This window comes from Manis javanica, chromosome 4 (genome assembly GCF_040802235.1).
Source record: "Manis javanica isolate MJ-LG chromosome 4, MJ_LKY, whole genome shotgun sequence".
Taxonomy (NCBI): Eukaryota; Metazoa; Chordata; class Mammalia; order Pholidota; family Manidae; genus Manis; species Manis javanica.
The window spans coordinates 65,977,453-66,001,150 of NC_133159.1; the positions used below are offsets into that span (position 1 = coordinate 65,977,453).

The 23,698-nt window shown below is 33.6% G+C and overlaps 1 protein-coding gene across 2 annotated transcripts in view; it reads right to left on the reverse strand.

The window, feature by feature from the left end:
- ADGRL4 (adhesion G protein-coupled receptor L4) overlaps positions 1 to 23,698 on the reverse strand; it is a 105,469-nt gene that overhangs the window by 40,721 nt on the left and 41,050 nt on the right. For both annotated transcript variants that reach the window (XM_073234178.1, XM_017657780.3), the window contains 6 exons: positions 9,539 to 9,691; positions 3,916 to 4,065; positions 3,345 to 3,415; positions 2,353 to 2,532; positions 2,060 to 2,243; positions 844 to 960 (listed from right to left, as the gene is read on the reverse strand). In XM_073234178.1, the coding sequence (XP_073090279.1) occupies positions 844 to 960; positions 2,060 to 2,243; positions 2,353 to 2,532; positions 3,345 to 3,415; positions 3,916 to 4,065; positions 9,539 to 9,691 (855 nt within the window). The remainder of the gene's footprint in view (positions 1 to 843; positions 961 to 2,059; positions 2,244 to 2,352; positions 2,533 to 3,344; positions 3,416 to 3,915; positions 4,066 to 9,538; positions 9,692 to 23,698) is intronic.

Sequence of the window (23,698 nt, forward strand, 5' to 3'; positions counted from 1 at the left end):
TTCCTATTTTCTCTAGGATATATATATTTTAACCTATATAGATAACAGCAACAATTCTACTCTAGGCAGATATGTTTTTTCTAAGTGCACTGCACTAAGAGAGCAGATAACTGGTTAAATTCAAAGGCAGCTATTTGCCTGCTTGCAGTTAGGTGAAAAAGAAAAGCTGGTTACGGCTGATTTCTCTGTTAACTCCCTCTCTTCTAGAACTGGTCCTGTACTATCTGTTGACATGCATAGAGACAAATCCATTAACTTCTTTGTGCCTCACAACCATTATCCATAAAATTAGGAAATTAGGGTAGATAATCATTAAGTTGCCTGTTGGTACTAACATTCTGATTTCATTTCTTAAGAAATCCTGCCTTTAGTTTAATTGTAGAGCTTACTGTCCAAAGACTAAGAAATGACGAGCGGAAAAGAAGCCCAGGCCTAAACAATAAATTTGTATTTTAGAATATTATTTCTACTTGTCTTCCTCACACAATCACAAATTCAGTCTCATGATAAAGAATATGAAGCTTACTTAAGAAATAGTAAAAGAATTTTATGCAAATTATAGCATCTATGATGCAGCATGAGGAGTAAAATTAGAGATCCTTTGTATATTTTCATTTGAATTGCAACAATATTAGATAGTTACAGAAGTTGGAGGTGATGAGAAGGATCTGTTGTTAGCTAAAATTCATAATGAAAATCTCAAGTACAAATTCAGAGGTTCTATATATATACCAAATATTTTCCATAGGAAACCACACATTATATGTACATATAACACAAATACATTATAAGAATTTATTGCAAATCATTGAAATACTGTATATAACACTGTCAAACTCCTACCATATGAATCATATGCAGCTTTTCTCTTTGGAAATATCTTTATATAATCTCCGTCCACATTCATATGGGGATGAATATGTTTCATGTTATGTGAATCAAAAAAGAAAGCTTTGAGAGCTGAAACAAAACCAAGGAAAAAAATTCCTTGAAATTAGTATAATCAATGTATTAAGTTAGAGACAATTTCATTAGTCATTATTCTATTTCAACTTATTTATGACAAGTAGAATGAACATGTTGTGAACAGGTTTGGACATTATAATTTATATCTAAAAATCTGATTCAAGTTTAATTTTTTGAATTCACTACAGCACTCATAGCTAAATCTGATCTTTACTGAATTAGATAAAAGAAAAAATATGTATATATGCAAGAGATCTGTAAATGGTAATTACTAAGCAAAGAAGAGCAACTACAATGTCTTGGAGGATGGCATCTATTAGTAAAATATAATTTAAAATATAGAGAGTAGTTGAATGAAAGTCTTGAGTGATAATTTCATTACCTAGTATATTTTCATCTTTTTCATGCAGGAACATCACAGAAATGTATGGTTCCTATATATTAGTCACACTGCTTGTTACCTTAATTTTTAGTAAATGGTGAAATATGATGAGATAATGATTTCTGTATGTCTACTGTTGCATAGCAGGATGTCACCCAGAAAATATAATATAGATATATGCAATGACTATGAGAAAATGTACCTTGTCTCCTCAGGACAACTTTACAGACAACCTCAATTTGATCTAAGATTCTAAATGTTTTAAGTGTGAGATTGCATGAAGTAGGAAACATTTTAATTTATTATGTTGATTGCTTTAGCTTATCAAAAGGCCAAGGATTCCTAAAGAAAATTTTAATATACTACAGTGAGAAAATCTGTCTATAACTATCATTGGTCAAGGTAGATCCTAACAAGTCATGTTATGACCAACTCAAAATAACCAGGGAGTAACATACTCTGGGCATTTAAATGCTAAACAGCTCAAGAACTGGAAAAGGTGTACATGGCAGGAAAGAGGCAATGCTTATGTATTCATCCTTCTGGCTCATACTTCATTCATATTGCCCTTCTATAGTGCATTGCCATTTATTTCTACATTCATAAAACAACTGCCAATTTATTTAAAGTTACTTTAAATACTTTCCTTTGCCTTTGAGAATGGCTTGTTTGGAACACACTATTGCTTTGAAATTGACCTTGATTGCTTACCCACGTCACTTGAATTCGTATCAAACTGAGTGGTCTTTTGGAAGTTCTGAGATATCCTTAAGGTAGCTTGTTCAGCAGCATGCATCAGTTTTGTAAGCTGAGTTCTTCTACGATTCATAGATAACTCGTCCCAAACTATAAATGTACTCTTTCGAACAAAATTATTCACAGTTTTTACAAATTCCTATTGGAAAAAGAGTATGCCTTTTAAAAATGTCGGAATCTTACATTAATAAAAATGTAAGGAAAAATTTAGAGTTCAATTATATTAAATCAAAGTTCAACATACTTACAGTAAGAGTTGAATTAGAAAGTGTGTCCTTAGCTGAGTTAGTGCTATTCATGTAACACAGTAATAGGGATGATTCAGCTAATATTTCTGTATATGTAATTATATCCATTGGTGAAAGATCTTTCACAGAGTTTCTGTAGACTTCTTGTAGCAAAACCATGGGTTCATCTATGTGTCTAATCTGAACAAAAATGAGTCCAAAAAAAAGGAAACCAATTTAGAGCACTTATGGATCTTTTCAAGAATAAAGTTTGTATGTTAAATATATTCAGAGTTTGGTTTTCTTGTCCTATACATTAATAAATTACCAGACTATACCTAAACCGTAACATGGAGCACCAAAACCTGAAATTATTTACAAGGGGTTAGCAAATAACTTAAAAAGCATGGAACGTTACTTCAGAAAATAAACATTTTTGAATTGATGATTTTTAAATTAGCTTTTAAAAGTTATAATAAATTATAACTTAATTTTATTAGATTTTAATCAACCAAGGAAATTATTAGTAATGTGATAAAATGGAAATTTGCTTTAACTTATTGTTAAATAATCATATTTAGATTCACACTTTTAATCACATGACAATCACTTTATGAATGTCCTCCTTTACTTTTTGAAATATCTACTTGGAAATATAAAATGTAGTTGTATTCAACTAAGGATGCGGGAATGGGCCTGGGGTTAAAGTGTGTTTTTACTAGTTTATTCATCAACTTTCTTTATGTGTTGAAAAGAATTTTACAGTACCATGAATAGTGAAAGAGTAACATAAATTAAGTATTTAGAAGTCTTCTTCAATACTTTTGGGATTTTCAAATTAAACCTGTGACTACCAACAAATTACTTAGATCTTTATACATACATAATTTCAACTCTACATGAAGAGAAACTGCTTGCTACTCTTTTTAAAATGTGACATTGGAAGGATTTTAACGACCAAAATGTCAAAATAAAATGAAGTTTTAATTCAAGTTTTAATTTAGTTTACTTACTTCTGTTAAAGTTTTATCAATGTTTGCAGCAATACATACATTATCTAAATGGCAGTCAGCATTCATGCTTTCTGTAGAAAAGAAAACAGTATATAGAGTTTTAAAAAATATTTTTTCCTAAAATGATTATATGAATTCCAATGATCTTGCTCATTTATTTAAACATTAAAAACATTCTTAATAACTGAGTTTTATTTTCGTTATTTTATTTATTAAAATTCATTTATTTTTCATCATTCATTATTTTTAAAATTTTATTCATAACAAAATTTATCTTATTCAGTAAAATACACAACATTTTATGGAAAATGAAACACTGTAGTTACACTAAGAAACAGGGTATGTTAACTACATAAAACATGTGATCTACATCTCCCATTAAATAAAACAATACTTTTTCTTATTTCATTTTATAAACAATAAAGGAATACTGAAAAAATGTTTCTTATTTCATTTTATAGACAATAAAGGAATACTGAAACATTTTTTAGAAGGTGTAGCTCTCTGAAACTTGTAGTACATATTTCATATAGTTCTTTGTTAATACATAAACTTTAATAATATAGTTTACCTTGGCAGTAAGAACCATCATTAGGTGTGAACTGTGATTTTCCTGTGGATGTCTGATAACCTTCCTGGCAGGAGCAGTTATACCCACCATCCACGTTTTTGCACACTGCATGATCACCACAGGCAGCTGATTCGCTGCACTCATCTATATCTGGAAGTATATTAACAATTAAATTTTTTATTTAGTACTCACATAGTTGCTACCTTGTTGATAATAGTGTTATATATATTTCACATCACATTTTACAAGAAGGGCAGGAAAATCCCATCATTTGGAAAATGACAGAGCAAATTTAGCTGTGTATATATATATATATATATATATATATATATATATATATATATATATATATATATATAATCCTGATTTGGCCCATCTGTTTTGACAATGTATTGCAAATGTTAAACTTTTGAATTATACTCTGAAGAGCAAAGTCAATAATTTCCATCACTGATGATATAACATTTAATCCTAACTTAACAAAGATTCAATTTTTAAAATCAATCTAAAATTCTTTTTTTCCTAGTATTAAACTACATTGATTGTAACAAGTCCATTTAGAATAATCTGGAGGATAAAAAAGAGTGGTTTAAGGTATTTTGGAAGCTTCATTTTTACATGCACATTAACCTAACAATTAGCAGAATGTGATTTAACTCCCTTAAAGTTTTACCATAACTTTATAGTTTTATTCAGATATTTTACTATGATTTTTAATATACAGCCATCATAGATAACATAACAAATTGTACAGAATTTAGTCTTAGATTTTCAGGAGCTGTATATATAAAAATGCTAAGTTTTAAGCTCACATAATTAAATTCTTAATTTAATACTTTACATAGTATTGTGAAATATGTCTTAAGTTATAAATACAGTACAAATACTCTGCCAGGAGGCAGACTTCCAATAGGGAGTGCTTCTGAAGAACTGAAGAGCCCAGATTATTGCCTTGAACTAATGCTAAGACTTTTGTGTTCCCAGCCCAGCTCTGACATCTTAGAGCTACTCTATGTTAGATTAATGAATAAACCTGTAACCTTAAGTATACAATTTGATTTTTTTTAAACTAATAGAGTGGCACAATACTGTTTGCCATAAAAAGGGGGGAGTAATCAAAGTCCAATCTAAAATGTCATCTAGCTAGTTATCCTAAATGTAGCTGATTCTAATTTCTCACTTTGAAAATGTAATAAAGACACAGAAAAACATTAAAATTCACACTACTAGAAAGTAGACCTGACAGTAGGCTCCTTGCCAGTTCCTGAAGACATTTCTCTTAGCTAGAAAGGTGATGGGAGTGGACGTAAGAACACAACAGGCCTGAATGAAGGTAGGAAACCCCGTATTCTTCTGCCATGTCTATGTATACATGATCTTACTGCCCAGAAATCCAAGTACCCAACTCTTAAAGAAACAGAAATGCTGCCACAACAACAACAAAAAAGTCAGAAAACAAAATAGAAGATGAGTAATAGCAGGTTGATTCTTAAGACATGGGGAACCATCAGGAAAAGCATTTCAGGATGGACTGGTGAAAAGAAGCAGGTGGGAGTACACAGTAGGGTCAGTATTTTTTATGAAATCAAGGAAGTGAGAAAAAAAATATGAGAAAACAGAAGACTAGTCTTTCTGGAGCTGTGTTGAAGTAGCAGGTGCTGTACCCAAATGGGGAAAACACCCTGAGGACGGCGTGAACAGACACATGAAGTATCAAAAATAGGACAACTTATTTCATGGAGTAAGAAAGCTTATGTCGTCTAAAACCCACATTTCGTATTTTTGGATGCCTTCTATGGCTGACAGGAAATGCAGTGTTGATTCTCTCAATTTGAAAATTGTTTAAAGGTGCAACTTTTCTTGGGCACTTGATTCCAAACCCAAACTCTGAACATCATAGAAATACTGCATGCAAAATAGGCTCTGCAAACTCAATTTCTTTCCTTCCAATTGCCCTTGGACACAGGTATATGCGATCTTGGACACAGGCATACACACCTCAAAACTGATTGTGTTTCAGCTTTTCCCTCATGTCCTCCACATGTTGTGGGTCTTGTGTTGGGGTCTCTGCTCTAATTCATACCCTCCCACCACCACTCACTCTGCTAGTTGGTATCCCAGCCTTGGAGTAAGTAGGGTATTCAACTTATGAATTCACCGAAGGACAAAATGGTAATCTGTAAAAATAGTAAGGAGGTAGTATCCTGGGCGACTAGCATTCAAGATTAGGATTTTGTGCATTTTTATATTTTGACTCCAAACGTATAAAAAGAAAAAGATCCCCCCGAAGTAATGCTTTCAGACCTTTATCATCCCATCAAAATAATGTTTTCCAAATTGTTTATACTTTTCTTGTTTATAAATTAGTGTCCATAACCTTTTACCAAAATGTGGAAGGGAGGTGTGCTGAATTTGATATACTTCTTGTTCTGGGCCTCAGTAGTAGAGTTTATTGAGTTTAACCTACAATGGAGTGTGTGAATACCACAACTGGCTGCATGCCAGGGCAGTCAAAGAGCTTCCACTATTCTCAGCCTATCATTCTCTGCCCCTTTGCTACCTAGTAATAGACAGAAATCATAAAATATTGAAAGAGTATCGATGCCCAAATGGAATGCAAATGGCTTAGCCAAAATGAATGTACTGCCATTGTGCGGTAAGATCAGCACCACCTTCTCATGCAGTCCTTTGCAGGGCTTACTTGGCTTTGGATCTAATGAAATCACTAGGGATTCTCCTCCCTACAGGTATAGTCCCTGCAGATCTTAATCCAGACCCTGACTCTAATACTCATAGCTCTGTTGCCTTGGGCAGTACAATAAAAAATACATTTCAGCTCAAAAGAGTTCTTTTTCGTAACAAATAAGGAAATATATGTAAAGATGTTTGCAGTGGTGCCTAAGATATAGTAGGCATCTGACACTGTGTCCAGTGATTCTAATCATTGCGTGCTTTCTTAATAACAGGAGCATTTTGTCTATGTAGGTTTGGAAAACCAGACTGATAATAAGTGTCTCACAAGATTGACATGTTTTGGTACTCCACAGAGCTGTATAACAGAAAAAGTACCTCACCCCATCTTAATGAAAGCTAAATTGCTCTTAGGCAATTATTTTGGTCAGGCTAGAATTGACATCCTGTATTTAATAAATGACCCACTTTTTTCACTGCCCACCTAACACTCAGTTTAATACTAATAACCTGATTTTTCTAAATGTAAACCCACTATAAGGATCATTTGCCTGTTTTGCACATCAAAAAAATTCATTTGCTACTTTTTCATTAATAAGGTTATGCTTGTTTTTCATGTCTACAATGAACCAACCCCAGCAGTAGTTTATCACAATCTTCTTTTGAAACATGATCATATGATTGTTTGGATTGTTATAATATGTTCATCAGTAACTGAATTTTTCTAATGCTGTTTTGCCCACAGACTGGAAAGAAAAGATAAAATGTTCTGTTACTGAAAGTAATTTACAAAGACAAAATCAAGTGTTAATATTATTCAAAGTCAGGAAATAGTCTGAAATTATCAGAGTACCCAAGGCAATGGGAGGAAAACACAAACCACAAACACCCCCCTTAAGCACCTGGCAGATGAGAAGTTCTTCAGCTCTACTCATTTGGTCTTGGTGCCTCACTTTCTCCATTTGTGAAATATGCATCTGGAACTAGGTTGGGAGCTGATAATCTGAAGTTCTGTTCTCCAGGTATTCGAAGGGCCAGAAAAATACTCATCGTGCTAAATCTTTCAACTGCCTTCTCCAACAAAAATTTTTTTATCTTGTCTATAGAAAATAGTATTCAAATACAGATGAAAAGTAAAGAGCCCCTGCTTGTGTCATTTCTTGCCCTGAAATGGATTTTTTCATTATTTATAAAAATTTTAATGACTATAATTGCCACATATGTCAAGTTTAAGGATCAGCCAAACTTTCAAATCAAAGGCAATGTAGTACAAGGTGATACACTAATGCAAAAAGGAATAGAATTATGGTTTTCCATTCAAATTCTCTAAGGATTATCATAATGCATAATGAAAATTACTACAGGACAGGAAAAAAAAAAAAGAAACAGCTGCTTTGCTTCTCAAAAAAGCTTAAACCTTAAGGATAATGAAATTGGTGGAAATGACAGTTTTCCAGAGAATGAGTTTTTCACTGAATAATCCATCAAACAAAACTAGTTGAAAGTGAAAGACTCAATACTGGGTATTTGATTTTAATGTAGTTACTGTGTCTACTCATTAGTTAAAATAGCTACAAAGAGAATTAGCAAAAACTTAGGGCCATTCCACAGTATCTCAATAAATGAGTATTAGGAGTAAGAATCTTAAATTACAAATGCATTACACCTTCATAAAATGTTGGCATTCAATCATCTCTGTGTGTGTATGTTTTCTCCGTGTCTGTGATTTACTTCTTTTCTGATTTAGGAATCCTCTCCTTGTAAGGAGTGTGAGTAGACAGAAACACAGCTACTTGTGAATTGAAGCGTATTAAAAGTAAACATGATCAGATGAAAAGACAGATGTCTTCTAGAGACAAGAGGGAATGGAGACCACAGAGAAATTTGTATTAAATTCCAGAGATTAAGATGTTACAAGATAGATTTCTTCACTAATTGGAACATTTCTAGTAAAGCTTAGATAGCTACATAATTAGAGTTTAACAGCTAAAGGCAAAATACACACATCATATAACATTCTAAGATTAGCAATGAAAGTACAGGCTTGAGGAGAACAAATAGTGAGGTACTGTAGGTTTTTTTGGGCAGAACTTCATAGATTCCTATTTCCTAAATACACTGTAAAACTATATTCCAATAAAAATGATAGCTGCAAATGCTAAAGATAAAATTATAATTCAACAAAATAGTATTATATTCTCACATTTTAAGTCTTTTATGTCCTTGCAATGCTTGATCCACTACATTTATTTGCATGATTCAGATCAATGTGAAATATTTAAATGGCCCACCCACTTCAGTCTTCTGTGGAAATAACAATGGCTTTCTAGATACAAGACTGATTTAAATCTTCCTTTTATCCTAAATATGTGAATCTGCAGTAGCTATGTACTTCCCTTGGCTATAAAATGAATAAATAAGGTCTCCCCAGTTTATATAGCAGAATAAATGTTATGAACCATAGGAACATGAGATAGGATAATTTTTTTGACATTTTATTGATAAATTTTCTTTGAACATTATCTTCTAACTTATTACATGTTAATAACACTGCCAGACTTCTTCTTAACTTACTAAGGAGACTCTCACTAGGGAACTAATCAAGGCTCCATTTGACCTAGATTAATTTGGCTCACTCTCTTTTATCTAACTATGTAAAGTAGAAACAGCAAATTATTGCTGCAGTCCCGAGTTCTAGTCCCATAACTACCCCTTGGCTATGTGATTTCACTCTCAGGGCCTCATCTCATCTATTAATTTTGTAGATTATTGTCAGTCATAATTCAACTAGTTGTTGGTAACTTGGACAGTTTTTTAGCAACTAGGGCACAATCAAAGATTGGCAGAACTTGGGTCAAATATGATTTGCTCTCTAGAGGATAATAAGCAATAAGAGGTAGGTACAAATCTTAAGTTAAAAAGTTGGACTTACCTATGCAGATGGTTCCATCATTAGTGATAAACCTTTCTTGGTTACTGCTGGATCTAAAACCAGGTGCACACATACAATAGTAACTTCCCTCTGTGTTAGTGCAGTTAGCATTTTCACCGCAGGACTGGGTTACATTTTCACACTCATTATCATCTGTGGACATACCAATTTAAAGGATTATTTTTATATATGTGAGATGAACTACAGATATTTCCCGTCAGTATCTAAGAATTTTGACTGTTAAATGGTTTAAGGTAATGCAATGTTTATTTCTAATACAAAAGAATCTACATTCCTCTTGTTTTATTCTTAATAATGTGTAACTTTCTTTGCAGTTGCAAAGCGAAATAGAATCATTTACTTCAAAAGCACTGTGTATAGCTATTGAATCTGTAATAGAATGTTTTTCACATTTATAAGTAATTTAATTATAATAACATAAACAAATACATATGCATTTGTAAATTTGTAATACTATTTATAATCAGCCAAAAGCATAAATTAAAAATGAGAAATCAGAGATTGCAAATTGACATGCTCTAATCATGTACTAGTTATTTTTATCGCTATTCCCTAGAAGAATTTTGCATTACTAGCTCTGCATCCCTTATTTACCAATGCATTTATGCATTATATTGTCTTACAGAAAAATACATAAATACAAAAAACAAAAACCAGAATTATGTCATGGCCCATGATCCTTGTTCTGATATTCTTACAGTTTATCAGAAATGATAAGTTCATAAGCCCTTTGTAAAAGTCAGAAAGCAGTTCATGTTATCTGTCAAGTAAATGAAATAGAATGTAAATGCTTCTCAGAAGTGATCATGATGGGCTGGAGGAGTAAGGGAATATTTTCAGGTGACATTAAATCTTGTAGGTTGGATTATGTCTCCCATAAAGGTATGTTAAAGTCCTAAACCCATGTCTGTGTGATTTTCTTTGAAAATTGGACCTCTGTAGATGTAATCAAGCTAAGACTGGGCCATACTGGAAGCTAGGAAGAGACAAGGAAGACTTCTTCCCTAGACCCTTCGGAGAGAGCATAGCCCTTAAAACACCCTGATTTCTGAATTCTAGCATCCAGAACTGGGAGAGAATACATCTGTGTTGTTTTCATCACCAAGTTTGTGCTCGTTTGTTAGGCAGCCCTAGGAAACAAAAAGACCCAAACTGACAAGTCCAGGTTAAGTAAATACTGGTTAGACAGAGAGAAAGAAGATTACTAAAGGAAAACAAAATGTTGAACAAAGATACAAGCATAAGGTTCACCGAGACATTTCTGAAGGTAGAGGGAAGTCTATTTGGGGGCACAAAGAGAAATCATAGGGAGATACTTGTAAAAACAAGTTTGAAAAATGTCTTGAATTTTATTTTCTATTTTAAGGATGAATTGTATAACATTTGAATTTGTACATAGGCAATATTGCACACATACAGTGAAAACTAAGAGTTGGAGATTTTTCCAAACATTTTGTAAATATTAATTCACTTAATCCTCATATAAGCTCTAGGAAATAGGTATCATTGTTATCCTCTTTAACTGATGAGGGAAATAAAGTGAGAAAGGAAAAGTGACTTGTCAAAGTCATTCCGCCATTTAGATGCACAGCCAGGTAGTTTGGTTCCAAAGCCTGTTTCTTTACTTAAATGTTGCATCCTGCTGCCACTGCGAGGATCATTTTAAAATGCCAAAATATATAATAAGAATGCATCTAATGAATTATGGTCTATTTTGGGAAAAGGAAAGACACTGAGATAGTGATTTCAGAAGAAAAATGTAAAACTTTATTTGCATTTTATCTTTAACATAAATTTTATTTTCACTATTCATTTTTAAACATTAAGGATAAAGTATAGAGGTTAATATATGGCAGATATCTAGAGGTTAATTCCTCTATTTTTACAAAAATGACTACTACAGATAGGTCAGGGAAGATTGCAAAACCTATCCTTTCAGGATATTCAACTTAGACAGTTCTATTCCATATTTTATTTTAATATTTATGTTTTATCACTAAGACTTATTGTATTAATTATAACAGGACAACTGCCATAAACATATCCAAACATGTAATGGCTCAGCAGAATAAAATGTTATATATTGCTCTAGTCAGAGACCAGGGTTAGTGTTCAGACCAATAGTGTGGCTTCTTCCACAATGGTTCAGGGGACCAGCCTTGTTTCAATTAATGGCTCTACCACCCCATAGTGACTTCAAGTGGTCTGAATTAATCAGGCATTGGGGGGACATTAAGGTCAAATGGAGTCAAAGAGAGTTATGGGCTATGCTTATAGATGGCACCTATCACTTTGGTTCACATTCTATTCATTAGAATTCATTCAAATGACCATACCTGAATATAAGGAGGCTGGTGGCTGTAGGCCAACCATGTGCCCAGGAAAAAAGATTTTGAACAACCAGAGCTTTCTGCTATACTTACTTTTTCATAAGTATAATAATACCTGTATAATGTAAGTATATATGAACACACAAAAAAAGTACCAAATATAAGAAAATCTATTTGATTAACAGCAAGCTTACATAAATTGACTAGAATACAAAAGAGTGATAACATTATACTTCTGAAGTTATTGTAATTTCCTTAATGAATACATATCATTTGAACTAGGCACAGTCATTGCATTAATAGATTTTGCTCTTCCCTGGTCACTTATTTTATATTTTTAATTTGTTTTGCTATATGGATTGTGCCTCTCATGTGGGATAAAAGGAGAACCGTGACACTACCTATGCCTTCCAGAACCTCAGTGTCTTGGCGCGAGAATGGAGACATGACCAAAGACGACCAGTGAAGTGTGGGTGTGGTGAAAAAAGAATGCAAGGGCAAAGAATGGACTCACTCACTTTAACTAAGTGGGGAAAGAGGTCAGGAAAGATTTCATTGAGTCTTGAAAGGTGAGGTTTTCTTGCATTACATTTTTATATAATTCTCTTTGGATGTAATTTTACTTATTATGGAACTGTTAAAAGATATCATGGACAGAGAAGGAAATAATGTAATGATGTCTTTCCCCTCGCACCTGACTGCTGGGTAGTGTCCTACCTTGCAGCATCCAGGGCAAACAACTTTAAGACATGACTGACATGGTTGTCTGACTGACATGATTAATGCAAGCATATATTAAGCACTTCATATATATTATCTGATTTTCATTTTTAATCTTCATATAAACCCTATAAGGCAGATATTATTCCCATTTTATAAATTTAAAAAAATATGAAATAAAAAAAGTTGGATTACTTTGTCCAAAGGCACACAGCTAATAAATAGCAAAGTCTGATTCAAGCCTATGGCATTCCAAACATCAAAGTGATCTCACTTTTTTCAAATGTTGCCCTATAAAAAAGGTTGACAGTAGTATCAGCTACCATTTACTGTTTATTTTGTGCTAGTCACTGTGGTAGGAGGATTACTGTAAAATGGAAAATTCATTGTAACAACCTCAAGTGGTATGAAGGAGCTAATGAGCAGACAATGTTTAGAGCAGTACCCAGTGTGTCATCAGCACTATGTACAGGTATGCTAATTTTATTACTTATATTATTATTTAAATTACTAGAAATCTGATCTTGCTACACTGTTTACAATCCTGAACAGCCACCTAGCCTTTAGTGTATAATGTAAGATCCTTCTAAAGTGACTGAGGCTTATTCCTTCTCTGTGTAGAAGTGAGCTTTCAAAGTCTGGAAACCAGACTTAAATCAATCAACCTTACAAATATATAAAAATGGTATTTGTAAAGAATTTATAATATATCAAAATATCCAGAGATTCCATTAGTATAGTTAAGATATATTCATATTAAATATAAGAAGGATCAAAATTAGTTTTTTTTTTTTTACAATTCTGATAATTCTATGCTGCTGATTGTAATCTTTGAAAAAATGCTAAAAAGAAAACAAAATTTTGTAATGCTATGGAACAAAGATAACCACTCATTCTTTGAGGCACTTCCATTTTAAAGATGAGTCAGATGATGCAGAATATGTGTTTTTGTCTATGGCTTTATACAGTACCATTATAATAACTTTTTTTCATAATAATTATACCATATTACTAAAAGTTATTTAAAACACCAAAAAATGTGGTTTCATTTTCTAATGTGACAAAAAATACAATTGACTTTACAAAAGATCTCTGGAAACAGGCTTTCAAATATTTGAGAACTGGCCTTGACTGTTCCCCACAAGGTCTAAGGCTCAACAAGTGTAAGTTCATTAGTCAGAGGATGTGTGTCCTTGCAGATGTATCCCGTGTTAAGACCCGCAGCAGCCCTGTATAGATCCCATTCCCAGGCCTCAGGCCGTAGAACAAAGGAAACCAGTAGTGCAAACAGTCTTTTGCTCGGAGCACACACCCAAATCTCTGCTTTTGGCCTACTACCATTTCCAATGCTTTGATTTGAGAATCAGTTAAAATGAAAAACCAATTAACCCATGAGAACCAAGAGCACTTTCTTCAACATCTAGAGCAGAGCTAGGCCCAACCTCATAGTTAAGATATTTTTCTGTTACAGCATCAGATCTCTTTTTACCTGCCATAGGCACTTGATCTCACAGGTTTGAGTTCTAATTCCCAGCATGTGACCTGATTTATTTTTGATTAAATAGGACAAAGCAGCAAGAGAAGAATTTTGAGCTCCCACCCAAGGTCAACAATTTGGAACAAATTATTGTAGGAACAAAAGGTTACAGTCCCAAAAGCTTGTAGAGTCCAGGCAGGTAATTTAGTTAGACTTCACCAGGTGTCAGGCAATAAAAGGTGGTATCACTTGTGGTACTGGGGAGTACACACCTTACCTAAAGGATTTAAAATTTTAAAAATTTGAAAAGCATATTTAAAACACTTTGTCCATATTTAGCATTTGGCCAGATATTTGTCAACTCTAAGCCAAAGTATATAGAGGTGAATGAGTTGAAGAAAATTGCTGAAAATCTGATAATAAAGATAAACTGTGAATGGCCTTATATAAAATGCTGAAGAGCTAATACTTTATTAACATATGTGTATTTAATTGTTAATTTATCTGTTCTGTATACAGAGACATATGCAATTCTATATGACTATATGTTCATATATACTCAAAGCAAACTTATGTCTATGTATGCATATTAGTTTATTAAAATTAACTGAAAGTAGCTCACAAATTGAACACACACATCTAAATCAAGTTAAAGAAAAATATTTCACACGCATTGGGTTTGATTCAATCATTCAGTTACTCAAATATTTATGAAATTTCTCAGTTCCCAAATGTGAATATATCTATACTGGGAAATAAGTAAAAATTAATCAAAAAGTCAGGGTCTGTGTGCCTTGCTGTCAGAGTTCACTTTCTAAAGCAAGTTAACACAGTGGCATATAATTGAGTTCTTATTAAAATAAAAGTTTCAATTTTTACCTCAAAATTTGACTCCCTTCACAGCAAATGGGGAGAAGTTTATATTAACTTTAAAAGAAATTGCACTCTCAGATCAGTTATTGGTAATATAGAGAAGGATGAAGATCATATCCCTTGTGGTCTACAGTACAAAAATGATATGCAAAAATACAGAGAAAAAGGACTCACTAGGTCTGAGGTATTGGTCAGAGTCTAAGAAAATGAGCCACTTTTATATCACCTGATTGTGCTTCTAAAAATAAACTAACATGCTAATATGTTGACTTCAATACATTTTTAAAAATCTTGGGTAACATTAATATGCAGAAAAAGATGATAAGATTTTTGTGTCTTTCCCCACTATGATTTTTGAGCACTTGACTTCTTAGCTTTCTCATCGAGAAATTGGAAATAAAAATATTTTGTTATCTATAGCCCAATCTTCTGGACTAAATATACAATATGGACAAATTCCCTAATGTTTTGATAAAAATCTTTTTCCATAAAATACCACTTATCTGAAAGTAACTTCCTCTCTTCCCTCAAGATAGTGGAGACAGGCCAGAAATTACCTTTGTGAAGTAATATATAAATCTGAATTATTTAAATAGCCTTAAACTTTACAGTGTCCAGCTTTGTAATAATTAATTTTCAAGGAGAAAGTTTCTTGGGATGGCTGTAATGGGAAAATAGAAAACTGCTTCTTTTATGCTCTTATTTCCATTGTTTAAATTATTTTACCAGTTGTCACCCATCCTCTGTAACTGTATTTAATCCTTCTTGCAAGATTACAAAATGAATATTTGGATTAGGATATCACTTGAAAAATTCATTACAATACAATTAAGTTGGAGATACATTTAAAAACTTAATCAAAAAATGTCAATGTATGTTTCACATTGTTTTAGCAAAAATTCTTACTGGTTCATGTCTAACATGCTGGGTGAGCACTCCAAGAACAAAGGCATACCCAGAGCCTATAACACAACAGGCTCCATAGCTGCTGCAGAATACAAAGACCCATATTATTAGAATGTCGTATGTATAGCAAATAAAAGATATTTGGCAGTACAGTGGTAACTCAAAGAGAATGGTTGCCTCAGCAAGTTTTCAGGACAAAAGGTGAACATTATTTGCAGGAAAGGTTTAGAAGAAGAAGGGCTTCTTCAGCCAGGCATTGAAGTATAAGAAGAATTTAGACACACAAAAGGGGGCCCAATAATCCATTCAGACAAAGGAAAGAGTTTACCCTAATGCCTGGAAACCAGTCAGAGCAGTATACTTTCGAAAAGTACGATATTGTTGAACACTTGGGTATGACGGTAGAGGCCACAGAATCGGAACGTGTACAAGTAGTCATGTTCTAAACTGGGAAAACACTTGCTAAGAATTTGAGGCTACATTCAGTGGGTAAAGGGTGGCTATCATCAGATTTTATATAGTGGGAAAATGTGGATTTGAATTGCAAAACTGTTTTTGAAATATAAGGAAAATTAGCTACGATTTGGTTAGACCTGGTAAACCAGTATGAAACATGAAGATCTAAGAAGCAGAGTCAAGGAGAAAAGGGGGTGAGCTATCTTTCAGAAATATTTAGGTGGTAAAGGTTGGTGATCTGGGGAGAGAAAAGCAAGGGGGTAGGATTAAACTAGGTTAGGCTTGAAGTGAAAATTGTGTTATTTGGATAATGGCACCATACCAATCTTTATATTATTTTTACTTTTGTGTGTTTGAAATTTGTCATAATAAAATAATTTTGAAAACAGTAGTGGGGCATGGAGACTCATTGGTTATGAGCTGGTTGGAAAGACAGGAAGCAAGGATGGTTTCCAGGTTCTGGCTTCGAGGGATTTGGTAGATAAATGGGCCCACTTACCTGAACAGGGAGAAGCAGAGAAGCTTTTTTTTTTTTGGACATGTATTTTATTGTTTAGAAATTTCCAGCAGAGTTATCATTAAGTACCGTTGTCAGGAGATGCCTATGAAAATCTAGATTGGAAAACAGACAGGCAGGCCTGTCAGCATTTCCTGAAAATCCATATATCACAAGGGCAGCAAACAGCCTGGCCCTGAGGTGCAGCTGGTGGGACACCCAAGACACAGCCCAGCATCCCCCACATATGGATCTGCCCAGACAGAAAACTTCACAGATGTAGATTTAAAGTGTGACCCCAAACATTAAACGACTTTCTGGCAGTGCCCAAACAAGACACCAGAAGAGAATTTGTAGAAAACCAAACCTATCATGATCAGCATTCCTACCTGAATGAAGTTAACCTCCTAAACCAGCCGACCTTATGTTTTTATTCATTTATTTTAAAAGCAAACCAAGTGTATATGGCATCTTTTAAAAAATCATGTAAATGTTGCAAATTTTTTAGGGGTTATTTATAATCTAAAGAGATTTATAAAAAACTACTGGACTTGTTAAATGACTACAAATACTAACTCCCCTTCCCTCCATGAAAAAGCAATTGTTATAAAAATATAACAGGGACTAAGGGAGTGCATTCACTGTGGGGCACAGGAAGACTGAGGTGCCTTTGGGACAATCAGGTAAGAGTATCAACAATTGGATAGTCACTCGCAGAGCCACAGATTCTTTAATCACAAGGTGGAGCTCAAGACTCTTTTTTCTTTTCAGAGAATCCCTCAGAATTGAGAGCCCAGCTCCAGCTCAAGAAGAAAGCTTGTTGTCTTCCTGGCACTTAAGTTCTGGATGGACCCTGTCTCCCAACTCCGGCTACTTTGACTTCAGTAGTTTAAATGAACTTTGCTGCGAGGTTTATGACACACTTGGTTTCCCACCCCCCCCTTTTTTGTTGTTGTTGTTTTTTATTTGGGTTTGTCTCTTCCTACTGAGTGGTAATGTCCAGAGGTTAGAATGTGAGAATAGAGAAAAAAGGATCAAGGAAATCCCTGAATCTACTTTTATACTCAGTGTTGACCAGGAAAACCTTTAGGGTTCCAGAGGGTTCAGCCCAGCTTACTAGAAAATCGCACAGGGGTTTAAAATAGTAAACACATACGTATGCCAGACATATCCTCCCTCAACATATATTTGGGCAGCTTGTTCCTGTGGTCAATGGTTCCTCACCCATTTAGTTATCATGAGCTTATATTAAAACCTTGATCGGCAATGATTTATATCTAATCACCTGAAAGAAGAGAGGACACATTTTTCAGGCATTTTGCTAGATGGCTCATTTTATTTTATCATTACAATAACACAATGATTGATACTATTCCTACTTTACTTATGAGAAAACTAAAGCTCAGATAGGCTAAATCATGGTAGTTCAGAGAAATAATCTGTTGGACACAGTTTTTATACTTAAAAGCACTTGGGTCCAAAGACCAGGTCATATCTTTGCACTGCAAAGTGAAATATAACTTTTCATCAAGCTTGCTGCTAAACGAGGCATGTGTAGCAGGCATCTAATTCTCCAAATTCAAGAGTGGTATTGAGTAATGATACATTTTTTGGCAACAAACTATATAATTATATTACTTTCTGTATAATAAAGTAGAATTTTACTGATTTTATCAGACACTGGCATTCTAGAATCTGCACAAGATTTGTTTGTATTCCATTTCTCAATCTATTGACCTCAGATGGGGGAAGATAATTAAAAAAACAGAAAATAGTTTCCTCTCCTTTTCTAGCACCTGTGATACAATTGGTGGGGCTCCAATTGATGATAACAACCTGAAAGCCACAGAACTTTAACAGCAGCCTCACACTTCTACACATTTTCCCTCTGGACATGATTGCCAGTATTGCTCCGTAAATTTGAAGACTAAAAATGACTATAACCATTATGATTTCTTGTGAAACAGGCCCTCTATGTCAAAGGTGGAGCAATACAGAAGCTTTTCTTTCCTATTTCTCCCCAAGGCAGCCTGCTGGGCTCATTTGTTTTCAGTAGCACTGGCAGTTTTCTTCTCATACCCAACACTCTGATGAACTTAGAAAAATCATCATTATTAGCCTCTTCAGTTAGGGACTTTCTATTTTTGGGGGGAACACCAAGGTAAACACATAGGTAAAGAAGTAAGAGGGAAGGAAAGGTCAGAAGCAAAAAAAAAAAAAAAAAAGGAGAGAGAACTACAATGAAGTCAGAATGGGCTCAGTCAGCCAAGAAAAGTACTGGAGTTACTGTTTCCACACTGGAACTGATGTCCTCTATATAAGACAAAAAAAGGTACCAAAGACATAGAATTATATCTTTATTCCCCTCTGGGAATTTCTTCTGCACTTGCATCTTGAAGTGCAGGTCAAAATATGAGTATGATACACACATAACCCACTTTTCCCCATATACATACTCACATATGCAGAATTATTAAGACATCTTAAAAAAGAAATCCAATATTGAGGATATACTTCCTACTTTTCCACAGTTGCCTGTAAAATACATAGAGTAAACTTACTTTTTCCGTGACATGGATTTAATAAGTCCAATTTAGTAAAGGACATGTCAGTTACATCAAATGCAAAATGTTAGAATTACCATGGTAAAAAAAAGTAGAATTACACAAGAATAGTTTTTGTACTGTTTATTATTTTTTTAAATTTCTTTAATGGAAATGTGTTTTTTTTAACTGTTTTAAGCTACAAGCACCATTTCAAAGCATTTTTGAAAGGAAAAGTGTGCCTTTAAATATGGATCAGATTTTGCAAAGGATATATAAGCCAAAACAAAACCCCAGAAGACATGTGTACAATGGTCTCTGTTGCTGTTTTTGCATTTACTTATTTTCTGAGGGGCATGTAAGCACTTCAGAAATGCTCCCATTTTATACCATTACCATTTTTTAATACCTCTCTATGTCTGAACTATTCAAATACACATTTCAGAGGAAACAAGCAAAATGGAGTATAAGTGAACAAAAATAAAGAAAAGAAGCCATCATTTCTCTAGAAACCATTTCCTTGTTTATTGAAAGCAGAGGGTAGGACACAAATCTTCATTCATTTATTTCAAATTATGAATCAGTGATTCTAAATTTTTTTCATTCTACTGTATCTATCAAATGTAACAGTAAAAATGATTAATAATCTTACAGTCCTTCTGGTACTTAAGTGATGTTTATGAAATAGATTTTGGTAAACTAGTTTTACTGATTTTTGTTTCTATTAATTAAAACAATATATATTCAAAGGAAAAATCAAATCAGTGACAGACAGAACAACCTTATAAGCTCCCAGTTGCAGAAAAAGTAGCCAGTTTACAAAGGAAAACCGATTTAGTTTCAGATTCTCTCTAACATAACTGAGAGACAGTGGGTTACCATGTGTAAATCACTGATAAGATGACTGTGATCCTGTAATTCTCTAACCAGCTAAAGAAACCTTTCACTCCTCAAGGTGAAAATCACTTGAAGAAATACATGGATTGAAAGAGTAGATCACACAATTCCTCAGTGTGAAGAAAACATTCAAGATAGTGCTCTAATCTGATAACAATGACTAGACAGACCTCAACATGGGAAAGAAATAAATGGAAGTGCCCAGTGGTGAACAATAAACCCTGCAATATATAAATTCAAATGGGTGATGACTATATGATTATGAGTATGTAATATCAGAGATAATTAAGATTCTTATAAAATATTCACTGGGAAGAAATAGTCTAATAAATAATCTGGACATAGTAGAGCTCATAGGGTTCATATTACTTTGGTCTGGGTGAGACTAAAGTAGTCAAGTAAAGCACAGGGAAGAAGGGAGTGTTGTTACTTAGTTTTTACTAAAGTACGAAACATACAGATTCAATTATGAGTATTAGAAATAGGAATTGGACTGAAAATTCAAAATTGAACTTTCAAAAACACAAGAGGAAAAAGGATGAAAAATAACCTGATGAAGTCAAAGTTAAGAAAATGAAACTATCTAATTAAAAAGAAAATAGCATGAAATCATTTTGGTGGAATAAAAATATCAGTCAAATACATCAATGTTACATTAAATGGAAAAGACCTACATTTCCTCCTGATGAGACACAGCTTGTTAGATTAAATTACAGATGAAATCCAGCTATATTTTGTTAATAATAAACATACTGAAACTTTCAATTAAACCAAACTGGAAAGCTGATCAATGGACCAAGAAAAGATGGATGGCACATTTATTATCAAAGTACGTATCTATATGACTGTCAGCCTGAATTATTAATGAGACCTTATTTTCTTGATTTTAAGATGCCATAAATTTTATGACACTTCATCAATATATTTTCAACAAAAACTACATCCAATCTATACTTACTAAAAGTACATAGTACTTTCTTTACTGTATCATAAATTTGATTCCTTTTTCACATATATTCTGATATGACTTGGGATTACTTTTGGCATTCAAGAGAGCATAATACCATGATGAACTGCTGCCTTCCATAACTTCTGATTATAACCTTGACCTCTAGATTTGCTACGTTTAGATGTGACAGATGTTCCTGAAATACAGAAACTACCAGAGGTTTGTTTGCATTTTTTTCCAGCAAACTAGGATTTTGTTTCTTTCCCTTTTGTCCCATTATACAGCACTGAAAATTTACATAATTTTCCCAGCACTGAGCTCTAAACTCTGACAGATGGATGTCCTATGCCTCAGTAATATTCCTTCCAGATGCCTACATTGGTCACACCAACTTCCCCTGGCCCTGCACATTTTGTTATGTTAATGTGTTAATGATTGTGTTAATATTTGAGCAGGCAATGGTAACAAACTTACAACTTAACTTCTCCATTGGCCAACAAGTTCACCTTCATATCAGTTGATTAACATTGAAAAATAATATTTGTCTAATGTTCAAGTCTATCTTACTTTTTATTAATGGTAAGACAAGAGCCTAACACTCATTTTTCAAATTCTTTAGTCCTGGTACAGGGCCTGGAGAGCAGAGCATGGGCAGGATTTGAGGCTATACTACAATGGACATTGAATGCATCCATAAAATGCCTCAGAGAGCAGCCCTTTGTCCTCCCTAGAGACCACACTCACTCTCTGTGTTCAGCTACTACCCCGGGGAACACTCCTCCAGTTTTTTTTAACTCTTTTCTTGATCTTCTCTCCCTGCATTTTAATTCAATAGTTACTAGATATTCCCACTTATCTCTCCCCAAATTTCCCTGTATTAAATATTGGGAGCTTAACTGATCATCTTCCTCTTCAAAGATGACAGCAATTTTGCCTCCCCCAATTCCTTTTTATCCACACTGTCATTTCCTAAGTCTTACTGCAGATCCATGTTGAGGACATTTTTGATTCCTTCCTCTCCTGTCTTTATCTTGACAATGTCAGGATGACATCTTTTTCTTTAGATATTTCTCAGAAATCACAGCCAACGTTCTTCAAAAATTGTAGTGAAATGTCACTTATGTATTTTGCTTTATAACCAATATATGTACATAATACATATGTAAATACAATATACATGGTTTTTATGTATTGAAAGAGAAGATACAGAAAGTTAATGTCAGTAATTTTTCCATCTTTCTGGTAACATGTCCTTTCAAATCTTACCATGTAAAAAATACAGTATAGTCATGGTGAGGGCATATTTAAAATCTATGGCTACATAAAGCTAATTAATGAAAAATATGATACCAACCTAGTTGGGAAAAACAGCAGGGAAGCTTACCTTTGCTTAAGAGCACTTGATATGCAAATCTATGATATGCATAAAAGCCTGTTTTTATATTCTATTATTTTAAAAATATGGTTTCCATATTTTATTATTGTAAGTTCATGAACTCTCCACAAATCTGTTCTCTATTTCAAACTGTGACAGTCTCAAGGAAAAAGACCATAACTTAGGAGTATTTGAACTTTCAAACTTTTGTACATATCCGGCACATAGTAGATGTATAATAAATGCTTTTTCAGAGAGGAAACTGCAATATTGAGTCTTCTTGCTTGCACCCAGATCTGAGTGTGTCATATAACATTTATTAACAAATTGTGTAAGACCTGGTATGGGACTTGTAAAAGGCTTTTATTATACTAGTGTTCAAACTGCAACACAAAAGCTGTTTTGCTCAATAGGCAATTCATACTCCCTATTTCCTTTGTCCCAACCCAGCTTTGTTCCTTCGTGTATCTGCCTGTGTTTCCTACCTGATCTCAAACCCCTCTGAGGCCAGAAAGGAGTTCAGAAGGCCCTGCCTAATTAGGATTATTCTCACTTCCAGGTGCTGCCAAGATTATCTTTCCTTGCCTTTTGAAGTTTCTTTAGCAAGGCAGAAACCTCTAATTGGATTTGGATATTTGAGCTCTACTTTGGGACTATGGAAAATGAGTTTTCTATTCCTAGTTTTCATAGCAGCAGGATTAAAAATGACATTTGTTTATATTCTAAGACAAATCTGCCTTTTTCCTAAAGCCTGGCCACAAAACTCTTATTTTATCATTTATGTCTGGCTGGTCTCAAATAATCAGTCACTTGATTGTTTTACATGATTTTTTAGCAAAAAAGATAAAAATAAATTTACTTGTAATAAAATTAAGGCCCCAAGAAATAATTAAAGCATGTAAGGAAACACTGTTTTATGGGGCATATAATAAACATATGGACATTTCTTCAATTCTTAGGAGAGTTCACTCATTTAAAAATTGCTGCTATTCAAAAAAGGTGTGAGTTATTTATAGCTATTCAAATTGAAAATGATACTAGGTATAATCAAATATCACGCTTCCAGCCCTAAAATAATTGCCGTAAGGGTCAGTTAGAAATTGCTTTCCTCCATCAG